This window comes from Schistocerca cancellata, chromosome 5, assembly GCF_023864275.1.
Source record: "Schistocerca cancellata isolate TAMUIC-IGC-003103 chromosome 5, iqSchCanc2.1, whole genome shotgun sequence".
NCBI classification, from domain to species: Eukaryota; Metazoa; Arthropoda; class Insecta; order Orthoptera; family Acrididae; genus Schistocerca; species Schistocerca cancellata.
The window spans coordinates 252,518,750-252,535,732 of record NC_064630.1 but is presented as its reverse complement, the minus strand read 5'-3'; the positions used below and the strand labels follow the sequence as shown (position 1 = coordinate 252,535,732).

General features: G+C 44.2%; 1 protein-coding gene across 1 annotated transcript in view; it reads right to left on the bottom strand.

The window, feature by feature from the left end:
* LOC126188471 (mucin-5AC) overlaps positions 1-16,983 on the bottom strand; it is a 112,569-nt gene that overhangs the window by 77,366 nt on the left and 18,220 nt on the right. The window contains exon 2 of the mRNA XM_049930075.1: positions 13,186-13,358. Coding sequence (XP_049786032.1) covers positions 13,186-13,358 — 173 coding nt within the window. The remainder of the gene's footprint in view (positions 1-13,185; positions 13,359-16,983) is intronic.

Below are 16,983 nucleotides of genomic sequence, written 5' to 3'. Positions count from 1 at the left end.
GACCGTGCCGAATGAAATAAGGGGCGTTCACTGTGTGATCCACCAGGAAAACTTATGTGCAAAGAGTATCACTCTAAAAAATGTGATGAGTGTTGTTGTTCGTACAACCAATTATATAAGGAAGCATGGGCTACAACACAGGCAATTTAAAAGCTTTCTTGAGGATGTAGAAAGCCAGTGTGGTAGCCTGCCTTATTACAGCGAGGTCCGCTGGCTTAGTCGTGGCGAATTATTAAATCCATTTTTTTCCCTATTAGATGAGATAAATATGTTCATGGAAATAAATAACATGTGTGTTCCTGAATTGAAAGAGCCTTCATGGAGATGTGATCTAGTGTTCTTAGCAGATTTAACTAGCCATCTGAATGCTTTGAACATTTCACTGCAAGGTAAAAATCTGCTAATTACTCATTTCATAGATCGAATACGAGCTTTTAAAATGAAATTGACATTTTGGGTGAGTCAGCTGGAAACAGGAAATCTAGCTCGTTTTCCTAAATTATCATCCATGCAAGATGTTCACAAACACTGTGAACGTTATTCACATAGTTTAGTTGCCCTTAAGGAAGAATTTGATCAACGCTTTCATGATCTGACAGCACTAAACAGTGATTTTGATCTGTTCTCCTCTCCATATTCAGCGAATATTGAAGAGATTCGTCCTGAGCTGCAACTAGAACTTATTGACCTACCGTGTGACAGAGAATACAGAGACAAATTTCAGAACAAGAAAAACATTTTGGAATTCTGCAGACACTTCCCTCAGGATAGATTTCCTCGTTTGCACAAACTGGCGGCTACAATAATATCAATGTTCGGTTACACGTATGTTTGTGAACAACTGTTCTCTGGAATGAAATGTAACAAGACGCGCCTGAGAAACGCATTGTCGGATCGAAATTTAAACTGCATGCTGCGCCTACAGTGCACAAGAACAATTACTCCGAACATAGACGCAATTGTAAAGGGCAAAAAGTACAAGATAACCGAGAATCCCACACTTCAGTGACACCTTTTATTGTGTAACAGTTCACAAATTAATACGAATGTAGAGGCATACACTAAGCTAATAAAATTATGTGGCACGTGTACATTCTCCTTTATTTGTTTCATTTGCCGCAGTAATAATTCGTGAGTGATATCCCTGCAGGTGGCCGCGGATTTATATTGACTGGCGGCAGCTGTTGTGTGCCCCACGTGACTCTCCCCACTCTCCGCTCTGGTCCGGTAGTGGGGGTAGCGTGCTCGCGCTGCTCCGTGCTCGCGCCTGGCTGCTCACAGCTTGCTCCGCGAGCACGTATGTTGCGAAGCCCTGCCGTAGAGGATTGATAAATGGTGCAGGGATTGGTTGTTGACCTTGAACGTAAATACATGTACCATACTGCACACAGAACGCGGAGAAATTTACTGTTATACAATTACAACATTAGTGAGATATCACTGGAAATAATAACTACCGTAGAAAACCTAGGAGTAACCATCCAAGGCGACCTAATGTGGAATGAACACATAAAATGAATAGTAGGAAAAGCATATGCCAAACAGAGATTCATAGGAAGAATCTTAAGGAAATGTAGTTCATCCACTGAAGAAGTGGCTTACGGAACATTTGTTCGATTGATTCCAGAGTACTGATCATCAGTCTGGGACACATAACAGAAGTGAAGCAAGGATTGTTTGATAAGTCCGGTAAAAAATCAAGAAAAAATGTTTGTTCCTTAAACAGCTCATCTTACTTCTGGAAATATTGTTCTTTGAAAGATATTCACTTGGTCCAGCGATCCTCCAGCTTTTTCCATTTCATCGGAAAACCAGATTCTGTCAAACTATGAAAAATACTCGTTGACTACAACTATCACTTCACATTTGATGAAAATTTCTTCCCAGCAAGCCAAAGTTTCAAATTAGGGAACAGGAATAAGTCACTGGGGTTTATGTCTGGCGAACAGTGTGAATAAGGAGCCAGTTCAAAACTCAGTTCAAGCACTTTCGCCATTGTTGTCGCTGATTCATGGGATGGAGCATTATCCTGGTGAAAGGGCCCTTTTTGGCGTGCCAATCTTGGTCTTTTTTCGGCCAACGCGAGTTTAAAATGATCCAATAATGAAGCATTATAGGGCTCAGTTATGGTTCTGCCTTTCTCCAAGTTATCTATGAGGATTATTCTTTGAGAATGCCCCCCCCCCCCAAAAACAAAAAAAAAAAAAACAGTAGCCGTCATCTTACCAGCTGACAAAATGGTTTTTGCGTGCACAAAATCTTGCACCGGTAACACTTATGCAACGGACGGCTGTAAAGCAGGCCGTTGTGGCCGAGCGGTTCTAGGCGCTTCAGTCTGGAACCGCGCAATACAAATGTAATGTATTGCGAATACATAGAAAGAAGGATCCTTTATTGTATGATTATATGATAGCGGAACAAACACTGGTAGCAGTTACTTCTGTAAAATATCTGGGAGTATGCGTGCGGAACGATTTGAAGTGGAATGATCATATAAAATTAATTGTTGGTAAGGCGGGTACCAGGTTGAGATTCATTGGGAGAGTCCTTAGAAAATGTAGTCCATCAACAAAGGAGGTGGCTTACAAAACACTCGTTCGACCTATACTTGAGTATTGCTCATCAGTGTGGGATCCGTACCAGATCGGGTTGACGGAGGAGATAGAGAAGATCCAAAGAAGAGCGGCGCGTTTCGTCACAGGGTTATTTGGTAACCGTGATAGCGTTACGGAGATGTTTAACAAACTCAAGTGGCAGACCCTGCAAGAGAGGCGCTCTGCATCGCGGTGTAGCTTGCTCGCCAGGTTTCGAGAGGGTGCGTTTCTGGATGAGGTATCGAATATATTGCTTCCCCCTACTTATACCTCCCGAGGAGATCACGAATGTAAAATTAGAGAGATTAGAGCGCGCACAGAGGCTTTCAGACAGTCGTTCTTCCCGCGAACCATACGCGACTGGAACAGGAAAGGGAGATAATGACAGTGGCACGTAAAGTGCCCTCCGCCACACACCGTTGGGTGGCTTGCGGAGTATAAATGTAGATGTAGATGTAGACCGCTACGCTCACAGGTTCGAATCCTGCCACCGGCATGGATGTGTGTGATGTCCTTAGGTTAGTTCGGTTTAAGTAGTTCTAAGTTCTACGGGACTGATGACTTCAGATGTTAAGTCACATAGTGCTCAGAGCCATTTGAATCATTTTGAACGGCTATAAAGGCAGTACGCCTCAGTATTTCTGCACGGGATTTCCAGCGACTTGCTGAGTCCATGTTACGTCAAGTTGCTGCACTGCGCCGATCAAAAGGAAGTCCGACACGATATTAGGTGGTATGCCATGACTTCTGTCACCTGAGTATATACTGTAGGCTTTATTCAAGCTTAATAATCATGTATTGTTCTCACTGCTTCTTTCTTAATTTTATTCACGTTTTTGTAGTAGGAAAGTGTCGGGTGAACGCGTCATTGTGAAAACTCTGTCGTTTGTCAGAGGCAGTATGTAAAAATTATAAACATTATTGGGGCATCCCTCTTACACAAAGCAGTGGTCGCACTTTATTTTTCTGCCTTCGCAATTCTGAGCTCTTTCATCTAATTCCCACGTCCCACAAACAGCTGACAGGCGAGCAACGAAAAGAGACGTAAGACACGATTAACGGCTTTTTTGCCAGCACGAGAGGAATTTTGACGCATATTGGCAATACAAGCTTTGTGACACTTTTACAGCCGTACTCCGTGATTTGATTTTTTTCCCCAATTCTCGGTAGATAGCATCAGTGAAATTGAGTTTTAAATGTGCTGTCTGATTCAGTGTAGAGGGACCAGCCGTTAATCATGAAAATGCATCACCATGTTGGCTTCGATGAAAACTGTGTGTGTTTAATCGGATAAATCAACTGATTAAGCGTGGCACAAAGACGAATGGTTCGACAACATTTGGGAATGGATGTGCAGATTCTTTCGACAGCAAGTTAAAAATAATTAGGAAAGCTCTACGTTTATTTCATGCAATACATCGTATCGATATCAGAGGATATCAAGGGGTGGCGTCTATTTGAAATGTAGGAACCGCAGGGACAATTTTAGTAATGCCGCTCTTGTTAGACCGACGGATGCGGTGCACTGGCAAGCCGAGACGCCGGTCTCGCATTTCGGAGGACGACAGTTCAATCCTTGTCCGTCCATTATACCATCAAATTTCACTTTGAGGGACGGTACCAGTCTTCTCATATGAGCCTGCCTTACGTGTTTGTTTTTGCTGAGGCTGCGAACTAAGGTGTTCAGAGGTAATCGATCGTCAGAATCTTTTAAATCTCAGAGAATTATGGTTTTCAGTAGATATTAGGGCTCTAAATGTAGTTATTAGTGGTAGACAAGAAACAAATATTAACGGATTCGTATTTTCGGTCCATTTTCAAGTAATACGCTCTAAGACAAAGTAAAACTACGCACCACGAAGAAATTATCCGAATGGGACGGAAAAATTATTAGCTTTGATGTACATGTGCGCACAAAATGGAAGATTTAATCAAGAGAGAGAGCTGCACATACTGAACAAGTGCATATCGCCCCTGATCGACCTCTGGTCCTTATACAAGCGGTTATTCGGCTTGGCATTGATTGAGAGAGTTGTTGTATGTCGACCTGACGAATATCGTGCCAAATTCTGTCCAATTGGCGCGTTAGATTGTTGGAGGGCCCTGGAGGCTGGAACAAAGAAATAGTCATTCCATAAAAATAGGTTTTGTAGCAGACAGAACAATTGCAAAGTTATTACAAGACGGGTTTCGAATGATTTTATGCCTGAGGTACAGATGTGGAGAATCAGTGGAACTAAGTTACGAATATTAAGTAAAGTGACATGTTTGACATCGTAGTCTGTTAAAAAGATACAAATAGGTGTAACGTATGTTTGTAAATCGGACTGGTGTTGTCTGAGCTTACGCCGGAGGTTCGACTCCTCCCTCGGGCACGGGCGTGTGTGCTGTTAGTTAGTTTAAGTATTGTGTAAGTCTAGGGACCGATGACAAAAGCACTTTTGTCCCTTAGGAATTCACATATATTTGGATATTTTTTGTTGGCTGAGGTCAGACCTGTAACTGGTGGCAGTTCACCACCAGCGACGCAAAAAGCTTTGTTGTTAATTCATGTGATATTTGCGAAGTACTGCGATGAGGCAAAACAGTGCAAGCACCTGCTTAATAGTTTTTTTATCAGTCTTTGGAACGAAATACATCACTTATTCTGTCCATCAGGGATCCGACAGTTGGTTGGTAGGGCTTTTGGACGTGTGGTGTGCGTACTGTAAGACCTTCGGTACACACACCATCAGATTATTTGACTTGTCGCTCTAGCGAAGTAGGCGAGTGTCAGCAATATGTCTCGTGGTCTTATCGTGGCGTGTTTATCTTCTGCCGTTAGGTCAGACGATAGAAATGCCACTTGCACGCTTAGAGTAGCAGATTGACGGTGACCAACTTTAAACAGAACTTGATTAATTTTCACACACATTTATTAAAATAATAAAAAACATAGATATTACGTAACTTGATTCTGGATGCTGTTTACAATTGACAATCTGAAATTCCTTTGGTCTTGGTACGTTAATCTTATTCTCACATATCTCTGATACTTGACAAAGTGTCTATACATTTCTCTTCATGGCTATGTACAGGAATACGATATCTTATTAGGCGCAGACTGAAACTTGACTATAGACTGGTGCAGACTAATGCAGACTGACTAATCGGAGGTCTGTACACTCGGTATAATATCTCGCGAGTTCAGGTATTACTGCGCGAGTGTGATCCGCGAGGAGAAAAGGTTCTACGTTAGCAGCAATGTCACTGGCTGCGTTACATATTAATACGCGGATCGGCGGAAGCAGAATTTGGTCCGTCTGTAAGGCAGCACCATCTCGTAGTGCGGAGACGGACGAGCGCTGCGCCTGCGCTGTTGTGCTTAGCGGGGCGCGCTCTAGTGGGAAAGTTGTGTACGCGCTGACTACGCGGAACTATGTACACAACAGGACGCATGAGGCAAGAGACGTCTACGCACAGGTCATATAATTAGCGCAAATAACGGGCCGCTGATTTGCGTTTGCGGTCATGGCACCCTTTAGGACCCAGATGATTTCCATAAAATTTACATCAGGCGAATTTGGTCGCCGTGGCATCAGCGTGAGTTCGCCATAATGCTCCGCAAACCACGGTAGCACGGTTCTGACTCCGAGATACGGACAATTATACTGCTGAAAGATGACATCGCCATCGTTGAATACATCAAGCATGAAGGGATGCAGGTGGTTCGCAGCTGTCAGCGTGTCTTAGATTACTACCACACGCCCCATGAAAGTGCATGAGAATGTCTCCCATAGCATAAGACTGCTCTCACCAGCCTACGTCCGTGATCCGCTGCACATTTCTAGCCTCCGTTCATCTCGATAACGGCGTTACTGGAGACGACCATCTTCCTAGGGGAGCAAAAATGTGATTCACCCGAAGAGCCGACTCGTTTCCGTTGATGGGTGGTCGAATCCCTATGATCATGTGCCCACTGCAGTCGTAACTGACGGTGTCGCTGGATGAACATGTAGGGGTGGTCTGCTGCGGAGCTCCTTGCTCAACAAAGTACGATGAACGGTGTGGTCCGAAACACTTGTGCCGTCACCAACACTGTGCTCTTTCGACAGGGCTGCCGCAGATCACCATCTATCGTACTTTACAGAGCAGACAAGCCTGTTGCGAGGAGTCGTGGACGTCCAACCATTTAGCACTCAGTGATGGTTTGACTGTCCTTCTACTGCTTTCCGTAGGTGTTCACGACAGTAGCACGTGAACATTCGACCAGCTTCGCCGTTTTCGAGATACTCGTTCACAGGCTCTGCTTGATAATAATATGCCCTGTGTCAAAGTCGCTTATCTCAATTGATTTTCCCATTTACAGCCCTTATCTTCGCTAGGATGATTCCTCCATCCGTGTCTGCTCCACTTACGTACTTTTGTTATCATGTCACGCGACACTGGATGCCACCTGGTGGCGTCGCGCGTCACGTGCCCGCAACGCCACAAGGTGACATCTAATGCCGCAGTGGGGAGTGATCATAAATTTGAGGTTTATCAGTGTAACTATAGACAGTAACTACAGATTCAGTTGTGGTTAGATCAGATGAACAAAGCTTATGTCGTTCTATTACGTCATTTGCACCTTGGAAGTGGTAAGTATGACTACGCTTTCTATCTTTCTTTGTGTATGCTCAGTGTCATGGTATACGAGGTGCGACAATAAAGTAATGAGACTGATTTTCTTTGCAAGATGTGGCAACCCTGCAGGTTTGCGTAGGCACAATATCTTTGACCTTGGTCTATAAGCTGCTTCTAGTCCAAGCGGCACATCGATGCAACTGCTCAGTCTTGAGTTGTGTTGTAGTAAGTTAACACGAGTTTGTGTCTCTCGTCACGGAAATGGAACTGCATAATATTGCGCAACGGTATGCTATTCCTTGTTGCGTTAAATTGGGTGAAAACGCGACGACAACTTACGGTAAGCTTCAGAAGGCTTTTGGAGAGGAGGTTACGTCAAGAGCTCAAGCTTTTCGTTGGCATACAGTGTTTAGTGAAGGCAGAACGAATGTGGAAGATGAAGACCACAGTGGACGACCATCAACCACACGGATGGATGTGAACTTGGTCAGGGTGCGTGAACTCCTACGATCTGATCGAAGATTACCCGTGAAAATGATTTCAGAAGAACTGAACATCAATCGAGGAACGGTTCGTCTAATAATAACTGAAGATGTTGGTATGAGAAAGATTTGTGCAAAAATGGTCACCAAAAATTCACACCACAACAGCGAGAAACACGGAAAAATGTAGCAGCCGATCTATTAGAGCAAACGGAAATCAATCCAGAATTGTTGAGCCGTGTTGTCACTGGTGATTAAATTGGTTTTTCCATTATGATCCAGGGACAAAACACCAAAGTTCGCGATAGTGCTCAAAGGGATCACACAGACCAAAAAAAGCTCGCATGTCGAAGTCAAAAGTGAAATGCATGCTTGTGTGCTTCTTTGATTCCAAGGGAATCGTTCATAAAGAGTGGGTGCCTCCTGGACAAACAGTTAACCAATATTGCTACAAAGAAATTTTAGAAAGACATCGTAAAAGAGTTCTTCGTGTCCGTGCCAACATTGCTGAATTGGATTCTGCATCACGATAATGCGCCATCCCATACTGCTCTGTCAGAACAGCAATTTTTAACCTAAAAACAAATTTGAGTACTACCACAGCCACCTTATTCACCAGATATCGCTCCGTGAGACTTTTTTCTATTTCCAAGAGTCAAAACGGCGGTCAAGGGACACCATTTTCAAACAACACAAGATGCCCAAAAAGCTGTGATGAGGGTCTTGGAGGATATTACAGAAGATGATGTGCAATCAGAAGGGAACTTCTTTGAAGGAGACAACACTAAACTTGACTAAAACGGTAAGCAACACTTTTTTTCACGTCAGTCTCATTACTTTATTGTCGCACCTCGTATAATAGCAGATGGCGTTCTGGTTGTCACTGCGTGCGGAAATTTGATAACAGTCGAGAATCTTGTGAGTGAAGCTGGTGAGAAGTATGAGAAATATCCTGGCGTTTCTCTGGTAAATTACCTCTTAGCAGCATATTTGGTTTGATATCCCATTGGGATCGCTAGTTCGTCGAAGTTACATTGGGAGGAATTAGTGGTTTCCGCCCGGGCACCGTGAACTCCAGTGTGATGCACATTTATCTTTGATTTGAAATTGTTACTGATGTCACCAACATAACTAGAGGCCACAGGCCTTCGACAATATTGTCAGTTCTCATCACATACTGCGGCCGATACTCTTCTCGGCTATGCAGCCGGTTAATCCAGTCATCTTGATACAATATTTCAACGGACCAACTCCAATTTGGCTGCACTATCTTAACGAATACGTCCCACAGTGATTTCTGCCGTTATTTCACGCAGTGCTGACTGTCTGTTAGCACTGATAACTTTACGCAACCGCTGCTCTCTGTCGTTAACTGAAGGCTGACGGCCTCTGTGTTGTCCGTGCTGAGAGATAATGCCTGAAATTTGGTTTTCTCGGCACGCTCTTGACACTGTGGATCTCGGAAAATTGAATTCGACTTCCGAAATTGAATGTGCCATGTGTCCAGCTCCAACTACCATTCCGCGTTCAAAGTCTGTTAATTAGCGTCATGCGGCGACAACCATGTCGGAAACTTTTTCATTTGTATCACCTGAGTGCAAATGACAGCGTATGAAAATTGAAGGTGGACGGGGGAGGAAGGAAAGGAACGAGAAGGGTTTATTGATGTCTGAAACTTTTTCATTTGTATCACCTGAGTGCAAATGACAGCGTATGAAAATTGAAGGTGGACGGGGGAGGAAGGAAAGGAACGAGAAGGGTTTATTGATGTCAGAAACTTTTTCATTTGTATCACCTGAGTGCAAATGACAGCGTATGAAAATTGAAGGTGGACGGGAGAGGAAGGAAAGGAACGAGAAGGGTTTATTGATGTCAGCTACATCGGAATATTACGCGGAATCAGTAGTGACGAGTGAAAATTTTTACCGGATCGGGACTCGAACCTGGGTTCTCCTGCTTACTTGGCAACTGCGTTAACGCATTTCATTTACGATGCAAGTTTAGAGCTTTGTGTTGTAATGGTTGATATTTATGTCCGCAATTTACTTTAGTGATGCAAATTTGACTGTACGGCACAATATGGTTAGCCGTTTCAATGTCCGGATGGAAACTACGTTTAGATTGGTCCAGGCACGACGACTTGGATGTAACAATTTCCTGTTCCCATCGGGATGCCTGATATTAGTCAGTCCCCTTGTCTCTTATCATGGGAGTAACATGTTGTTTTGTAGGGCGGGCAACCACAGCCAAACCTCGACATTTTTTCAAAAAAATTGCGCAGTTAACGCAGTTGCCAAGTAAGCAGGAGAACCCAGGTTCGAGTCCCGATCCGGTAAAAATTTTCACTCGTCACTACTGATTCCGCGTAATATTCCGATGTAGCTGACATCAATAAACCCTTCTCGTTCCTTTCCTTCCTCCCCCGTCCACCTTCAATTTTCATACGCTGTCATTTGCACTCAGGTGATACAAATGAAAAAGTTTCTGACATCAATAAACCCTTCTCGTTCCTTTCCTTCCTCCCCCGTCCACCTTCAATTTTCATACGCTGTCATTTGCACTCAGGTGATACAAATGAAAAAGTTTCCGACATGGTTGTCGCCGCATGACGCTAATTAACAGACTTTGAACGCGGAATGGTAGTTGGAGCTGGACACATGGCACATTCAATTTCGGAAGTCGAATTCAATTTTCCGAGATCCATAGTGTCAAGAGCGTGCCGAGAAAACCAAATTTCAGGCATTATCTCTCAGCACGGACAACACAGAGGCCGTCAGCCTTCAGTTAACGACAGAGAGCAGCGGTTGCGTAAAGTTATCAGTGCTAACAGGCAGTCAGCACTGCGTGAAATAACGGCAGAAATCACTGTGGGACGTACGATGAACGTATTCGTTAAGATAGTGCAGCCAAATTGGAGTTGGTCCGTTGAAATACAGTGTTTATCACAACTGCACGGACTGTTGTCACCCCTCTCGGCCGACCCACACTCCGAGCTACTGTCACCTATCCGCAGTCCCTGGTGAGAGCGTTGGTCGGTCGAGAGCGTGTCGAGATAGCCCGCCCACTTGTGATAAACACCGTGTCCGGATGGTGCAGCGGCTAACGCAACGGCCAAGTAAGCAGGAGAACCAAGGTTCGTACCCCGGCCCGGCACGAATTTTCACTCATCGCCGCTGATTCCGCGTAATGTTTCGATGCAGCTGACGTCAATAAACCCTTTCCTTTTCTCTCCTCTCTCCCTCCTCTGCCTTCAGTTTACATATAATATATGATAGCTGCAGATTCCGCGTAGTGTCTGTTCTTTCGGACATGTTCACCATCTGTATATGTGCACATCGCTACCTCACGACTTTTGTCGTATTTGATCCAGCCAGAGAAATCGGCAGTGGCAGAACACTGTCTTAATGAGGGTCATAAGATCTTTTATGATGAGACGCAAATGATCGCTCCTTCTTTCCGCTGCTGAGAGTGTGTTCTAAAGGAATATATTGAAATAAGATTAACTATTAATAGGAAGAGGGGTTACCCTTTAAGTAGAACGTGGTATTTGATTTTAATATATTAAAGAACAACGGTTCTTATTTACAATAGTGGATTCTTTTAATTAGTGTCCGTTAGCGATATATCTTTTTGCATATTTTTTCGACCTTGTCCGTTACAAGCTTACTGCGCTTGAGAGCGACAGTGGTGGGTCGGCCGTGGTGTGTAAAGGAGCCATCGATTCTGTTCGAAAGTCAGTTCTGGGAAGACGGTGCACCAACATACTCACTGAAGATGACAGCCAGTTGGTCCGTTGAAATACTGTGTCAAGATAATTGCATTATCCGGTTGAATACCTGAGAAGAGTATTATCAATTACTACACTGGGAAAGTCTGTGTAAGCATACATGATGGGTACTTATTTGCTGGCCAACCATCCTCTTCCCTTGCCCATATTTTAATTCAAAGACTGTGTGTGTTCTAGCAGTTTGACGCAACGTCAGAACGAGTGCAGACCATGCAGGACAGGTTCGTCGTAAAAGGTTGCAGCTTGAGTGTTACGGACCGAGTTGCAGGAATCAACAGGCAGGTCCACTGTAACACGAGATCACGCGCAACTCTTACTCTGTTACGTACGGCTCCAGAGAGTTTTTCTCCATAGAGACGTTGCCAGCTTTTGCTTTCTTTTAAAAATCGACGCATAAACATTAATGGATAAGATGAAAACGTTTACAAAGTTTCCTCGTACGTGGTAATGTTCTCGTTAAATTGTTACTGATTTCGTCGTTTGACCATCGCACGGACTCCCATGTGGACGACGCAGTAACAAGCATCGCCGGTTTGGAGAAACAACTGAAAGAGTTAAGAACAAATAAGGCGCCATGTCCTGATGGAATTCGAATTCGGTTTTACAAAGAGTACTTTACAGCACTGGCCCCTTACTTAGCTTGCATCTATCGCGAATCTCTCGCCCAGCGCAAAGTCCCAAGCGACTAGAAAAAAGCTCAGGTGACTTCTGTAGGTAAGAAGTATAACAGAACGGACCCACAAAATTACAAACCAATGCCTGTAACATCTATTTGCTGAAGAATCCTTGAGCGTGTTCTCAGTTCGGATACAATAAACTTTCTTGAGACTGAGAATCTTCCGTTCACGAATCAGTGTGGTTTTAGAAAGTATCGTTCACGTAAAACTCAGCTTGCCCTTTCGTCATATGAGTTCTTGCGAACCATGGATGAAGGGCAACAAGCGGTTTCCATGTTCCTAGATTTTCATAAGGCACACTGTCGGCTGTTAACTAAGGACCGAGCATATTGATTAGGTTCCCACGTAAGCGTGTGGCCCGTAGACTTCTTAAGTAATAGAGCCCAGTGTGTTGTCCTCAACAGCGAGTGTTTGTCAGAGACAAGGGTATCGTCGGTAGTGCCCCAAGGACTTGTGAGGGGAACCCTGTAGTTTTCTATATACGTAAATGACATGGCAAACAGCAGTGTGTGACTGATGATGCTGTGGTCTATGGAAAGGTGTCGTCGCTGAGTGACTGTAGGATACAAGATGAGTTTGACAAAATTTGTACTTGGTAGGATGAATGGCAGGCAGCTCTAAATGTAGAGAAATATAAGTTATGCACATAAATAGGAAAAACAAGCCCATAATGGTTGTGTGTTTCACACAGACACTTCGATTAAATATCTATGTGTAATGTTATAAAGCAATATGAAATGTAGCGAACGTATAAGAATTGTGGTAGGGAAGACAAATGGTTCTGGCGGGTGTTCGGTCTTCAGTTGAATGTCCCGCACATTTCCGTTCCAGCAGGCAATTGAAAATGACTCATAATTGAGTCAATACTGGTAGTGTGAATAAATCTAAAACATAACTGGCAACTGGAGCGTCAAATTCAAGTAAACGTGCCATAAACAGTTAAATAACAAGTCGAGCGCTTCGAGCAGTCACAGCTCAACCATTGTCTCAGAAATAAGACGACACTTTGTAAAGCGCACAAAACGAAAGCGAGTACTCACGCTGGAGGGCTGCTGGAAGGGGGCGGGCTGGTGCAGCTGCAGCTCGAGCTGCCGAAGGAAGGTGTCGTACTGCGACTGCGTCGGCTGCTGGAAGCCAGTTTGCTGGAAGCCAGGCTGCTGGAAGCTGCCCGCCAGCTGCGGCTGCGTTTGCGGCTGGTAGTAGAACTGCTGGCCTGCGGACAGAACAAAACAGGAGAGGTCTGAGCCATCTGTAGGAAAACATTCCTGTCGACACACTGTTGCTACTGAGTGAGTAGCAGTAATTATTGTATTACTGTGACACAACATAAATGCGGTGTTTATTTTAACTTGAGTCAAGTAAATATCTCGGAAACGACGCATCGTACCAAAAAAAAGGTCTACGTGAAAAAGCTAATGTTAGTATTAAGGGGACATTTGTCTGTGCTGCAACTGGCCATCTCCTAACCACCCATCACCGTGCGTGGGGCCAACTTTGTATTTCCAAACGGGAACACCTCACTTTTATTTCATATTCGGTTTATACGCCAAATATACGTACGCTGTAGGCAAACCATTGTTTCTCATTCGTGGTAGAAATCAAGTGTGCTAGTTTTTGCGATGAAGAACCGACGCATTCGATACTACATTTCATTTACGATGCACGTGTAGAGCTTTGTGTTGTAATGGCTGATATTTATGTCCGCAATTTACTTTAGTGATGCAAATTTGACTGTACGGCACAATATGGTTAGCCGTTTCAATGTCCGAATGGAAACTACGTTTAGATTGGTCCAGGCACGACGACTTGGATGTAACAATTTTCTGTTCCCATCGGGATGGTTGATATTAGTCAGTCCCCTTGTCTCTTATCATTGGAGTAACATGTTGTTTTGTAGGGCGGGCAACCACAGCCAAACCTCGACATTTTTCAAAAAAATTCCGCACTGTGTGTATGAAAGAGTTTTATTAAATCTGCGACCGGTTTCGCACCACTTATCGGTGCATCCTCAGGCAATATACGCTACCCATAACATAGTAACGTTGAACATTGGCCTGTAGCCACTCCCCACCATTCACGTCTAATAGACCGTCATCTGGTGAAGATGGTAGTTAAAATTTTAAAAATTTTTAAATGATGGGAGCGGCCATGACCGTGAGGCAGCGGACGCGGCCTGACTGGCCGCAACTTATATATTGCCTAAGGATGCACCGATAAGTGGTGCGAAACCGATCGCACGTTTAATAAAATTCATTCATACAGCCAGGGCGGATTTTTTTTTTTTTTTTTTTGAAAAAATATCATTGGAGTGTTTGATTCCAGTGAGTCCCTTGCCTCTCACCACTGGGGTGCTTGATTCCGTGCGAATATCCACGGCAGGTGCGCCTATCAGTATCTCTTCATGGACGTTTTACTTTATTACAATGGTTGTGGTTTGTGTTCCACCGGTAGCCGCGTAGCGGCCATCACAAGAGTAACGGCGTTTGGACTGAAACACACCGAAATCAGTCACCCTGGTGGCGGGATTCGAGGCCGGCCATCGAGATCAAGCATTGCGGCAGTTTGGGGACTCGCCACAATCAACTCCGCAGGGAACAGAGAACTACGTAACCATACAAGTAGTTTATTTGCCAGAAATGCGAATGTCTAACCACGTTATTTCTAATGTACAATCACATTCACAACACTGAAGCAAAGTTTGAACATCAGTATCAGCCTTTAGAACATAAAGGTTTACATTTACATCGTAAATGAAAATAATGTAGAACCAAATGCGATTGTCGATTACAGCGTCATATTTGCTAGACACTGTCAAGCTAGGGGGCGATCTAGAACAAAGCAGAAATAAAAGTAGAGCTTCAGACAGCCAATATAGTATTGAACAGTCTTTATTAAGATGGTTGGTTTCAGCAAACTACATTCTTCTTCTTTTTCTTGTGCCTTTGTCCAATATTTTCGCAGGGTCGGCATGGTTATGGTCGGGTGTGGCATGGTTAATTTAAGGGGTGGCCGGGTGCCCTTCCTGTCACCAGCCCGTTACGCGAATGATTATGATGATGATCATGATGAAAGGATGAGGACAATACAAGCACCCAGTCCGAGGGCAGAGAAAATCCCCAACCCGTCCGGGAATCGAACCCATGACCCCCTGACCTAGAGGCAGCAACGCTAGCCACTAGACCACGAGCTGCGGACTTTCAGCAAACTACATTGCATTGCCAGCATGAAATCTACAAAGCACAGATCAACGTCTTCAAGCACACTGGGATCTGTGCTTTACAGGTCTGGTGATGGCAACGTACTCGTAGTTTGCTGAAACCGGTCATCACAATAAAGGCTGTACAATAGCGATCTTGGCTGTTTGAAGTTGTGCTTCTATTTCTGGACTACAGTTACATCTACCACGAATGGGAAACAATGGTTTCAGTAAACTACGCGTATTTTTGACCAAATATGCAATAAAATGGGGGGGGGGGGGAGGAATTCGCATTTGAAAGTACATAGTTGACCCCATCCACGCAGGAGGTGTGGTTAGGAGGTTGCCAGTTGTAGCACAGACATGTGTCCCCTTTACTAATTTTAACTTTTCGCCTAGAACATTTTTTTCCGTGCGATGCGTCGTTTTTGAGATATTTAGTTGTCTCGAGTTAATATCAGGACACTGTATAAAAGGTGCATCAAAGTCTTTGCATCAAATGTCATGGAGTGACATATCACATCCTGGGGAACAACTTTTGTTAGAGACAAAATGTTCGTTGACACTTCCTGGCCATACTAGGAATCCTTTAGTATTTGCCGGCCCCGGGACGACAAGATTTCACCGAACTAGCAGAGTCTACTAAACAGGTCTGCAGCATACTACTGTCACCAGTAAAATGGTAGAGTGATATTCAACAAGAAATCCTCCAGAATAAGTGTCTCTATGCGCAGAAAGCCATTTTAGAAGCAGATCAAATGGTTCAAATGACTCTGGACACTGTGAGACTTAACATCTGAGGTCATCAGTCCCCTAGAACTTAGAACTACTTAAACCTAACTAACCTAAGGCCGTCACACACATCCATGCCCGAGGCAGGTTTCGAACCTGCGATCGTAGCAGTCGCGCGGTTCCAGACTCAAGCGCCTGGAACCGTTCGGCCACAGCGGCCGGCAATTGTGCTGGGCCTATCCCCATTCATGTGGAGCAGGTGATGGATTGTAGGCAACACACAAGGCATTCGCACGCCACAGTGTCTACGCCTTGCCGCCCGTCAGGGGCGTAACCAATACAGGACGTCTAACATCGTCGGATATCCGCCTTGGTAGCTGCGCGGTCAGTTTCACGGATTGCTAACCGAAGGGGCCCGGTTCGGGTTCCCGGCTGGGCTGGAGATCTTTTTCTTCGCTTGGGGACTGAGTGTGGTGTTGTCCTTACGTTCGTGTCGTCATAATTGGCATTACACTACTCGGACGGTTGTATGGAATGTGTCAGCCAGAAAGTTGTCTCGAACAAAAGTTGTTCCTGTGACATAATCTAGCACTCCTAGACGTTTGATATAAAAACTTTGAAACACCCTGTATATAACTCTCTTTGTCAGTTTACGTGTTATTTAGTGGTTATAGTGTTCATTTGCTATGCAATATATTCGGTTATTAGCAATTTTGGTCTCCTGCTTACCGCATTTTCTTTGCATGTACATATTTATAATAAATCAATGTACACAATGTACGCAAAATTGCTATTCGAGGGAGAGAGTGCTGTAAAATACGGACATTTGAAAGTCACAGAGTGTATACTGTGGCACAGAGTGCGGAGAAAGACGGACTGTTCTTGCTTGATTTAGCTCGCTCGTGTGAAA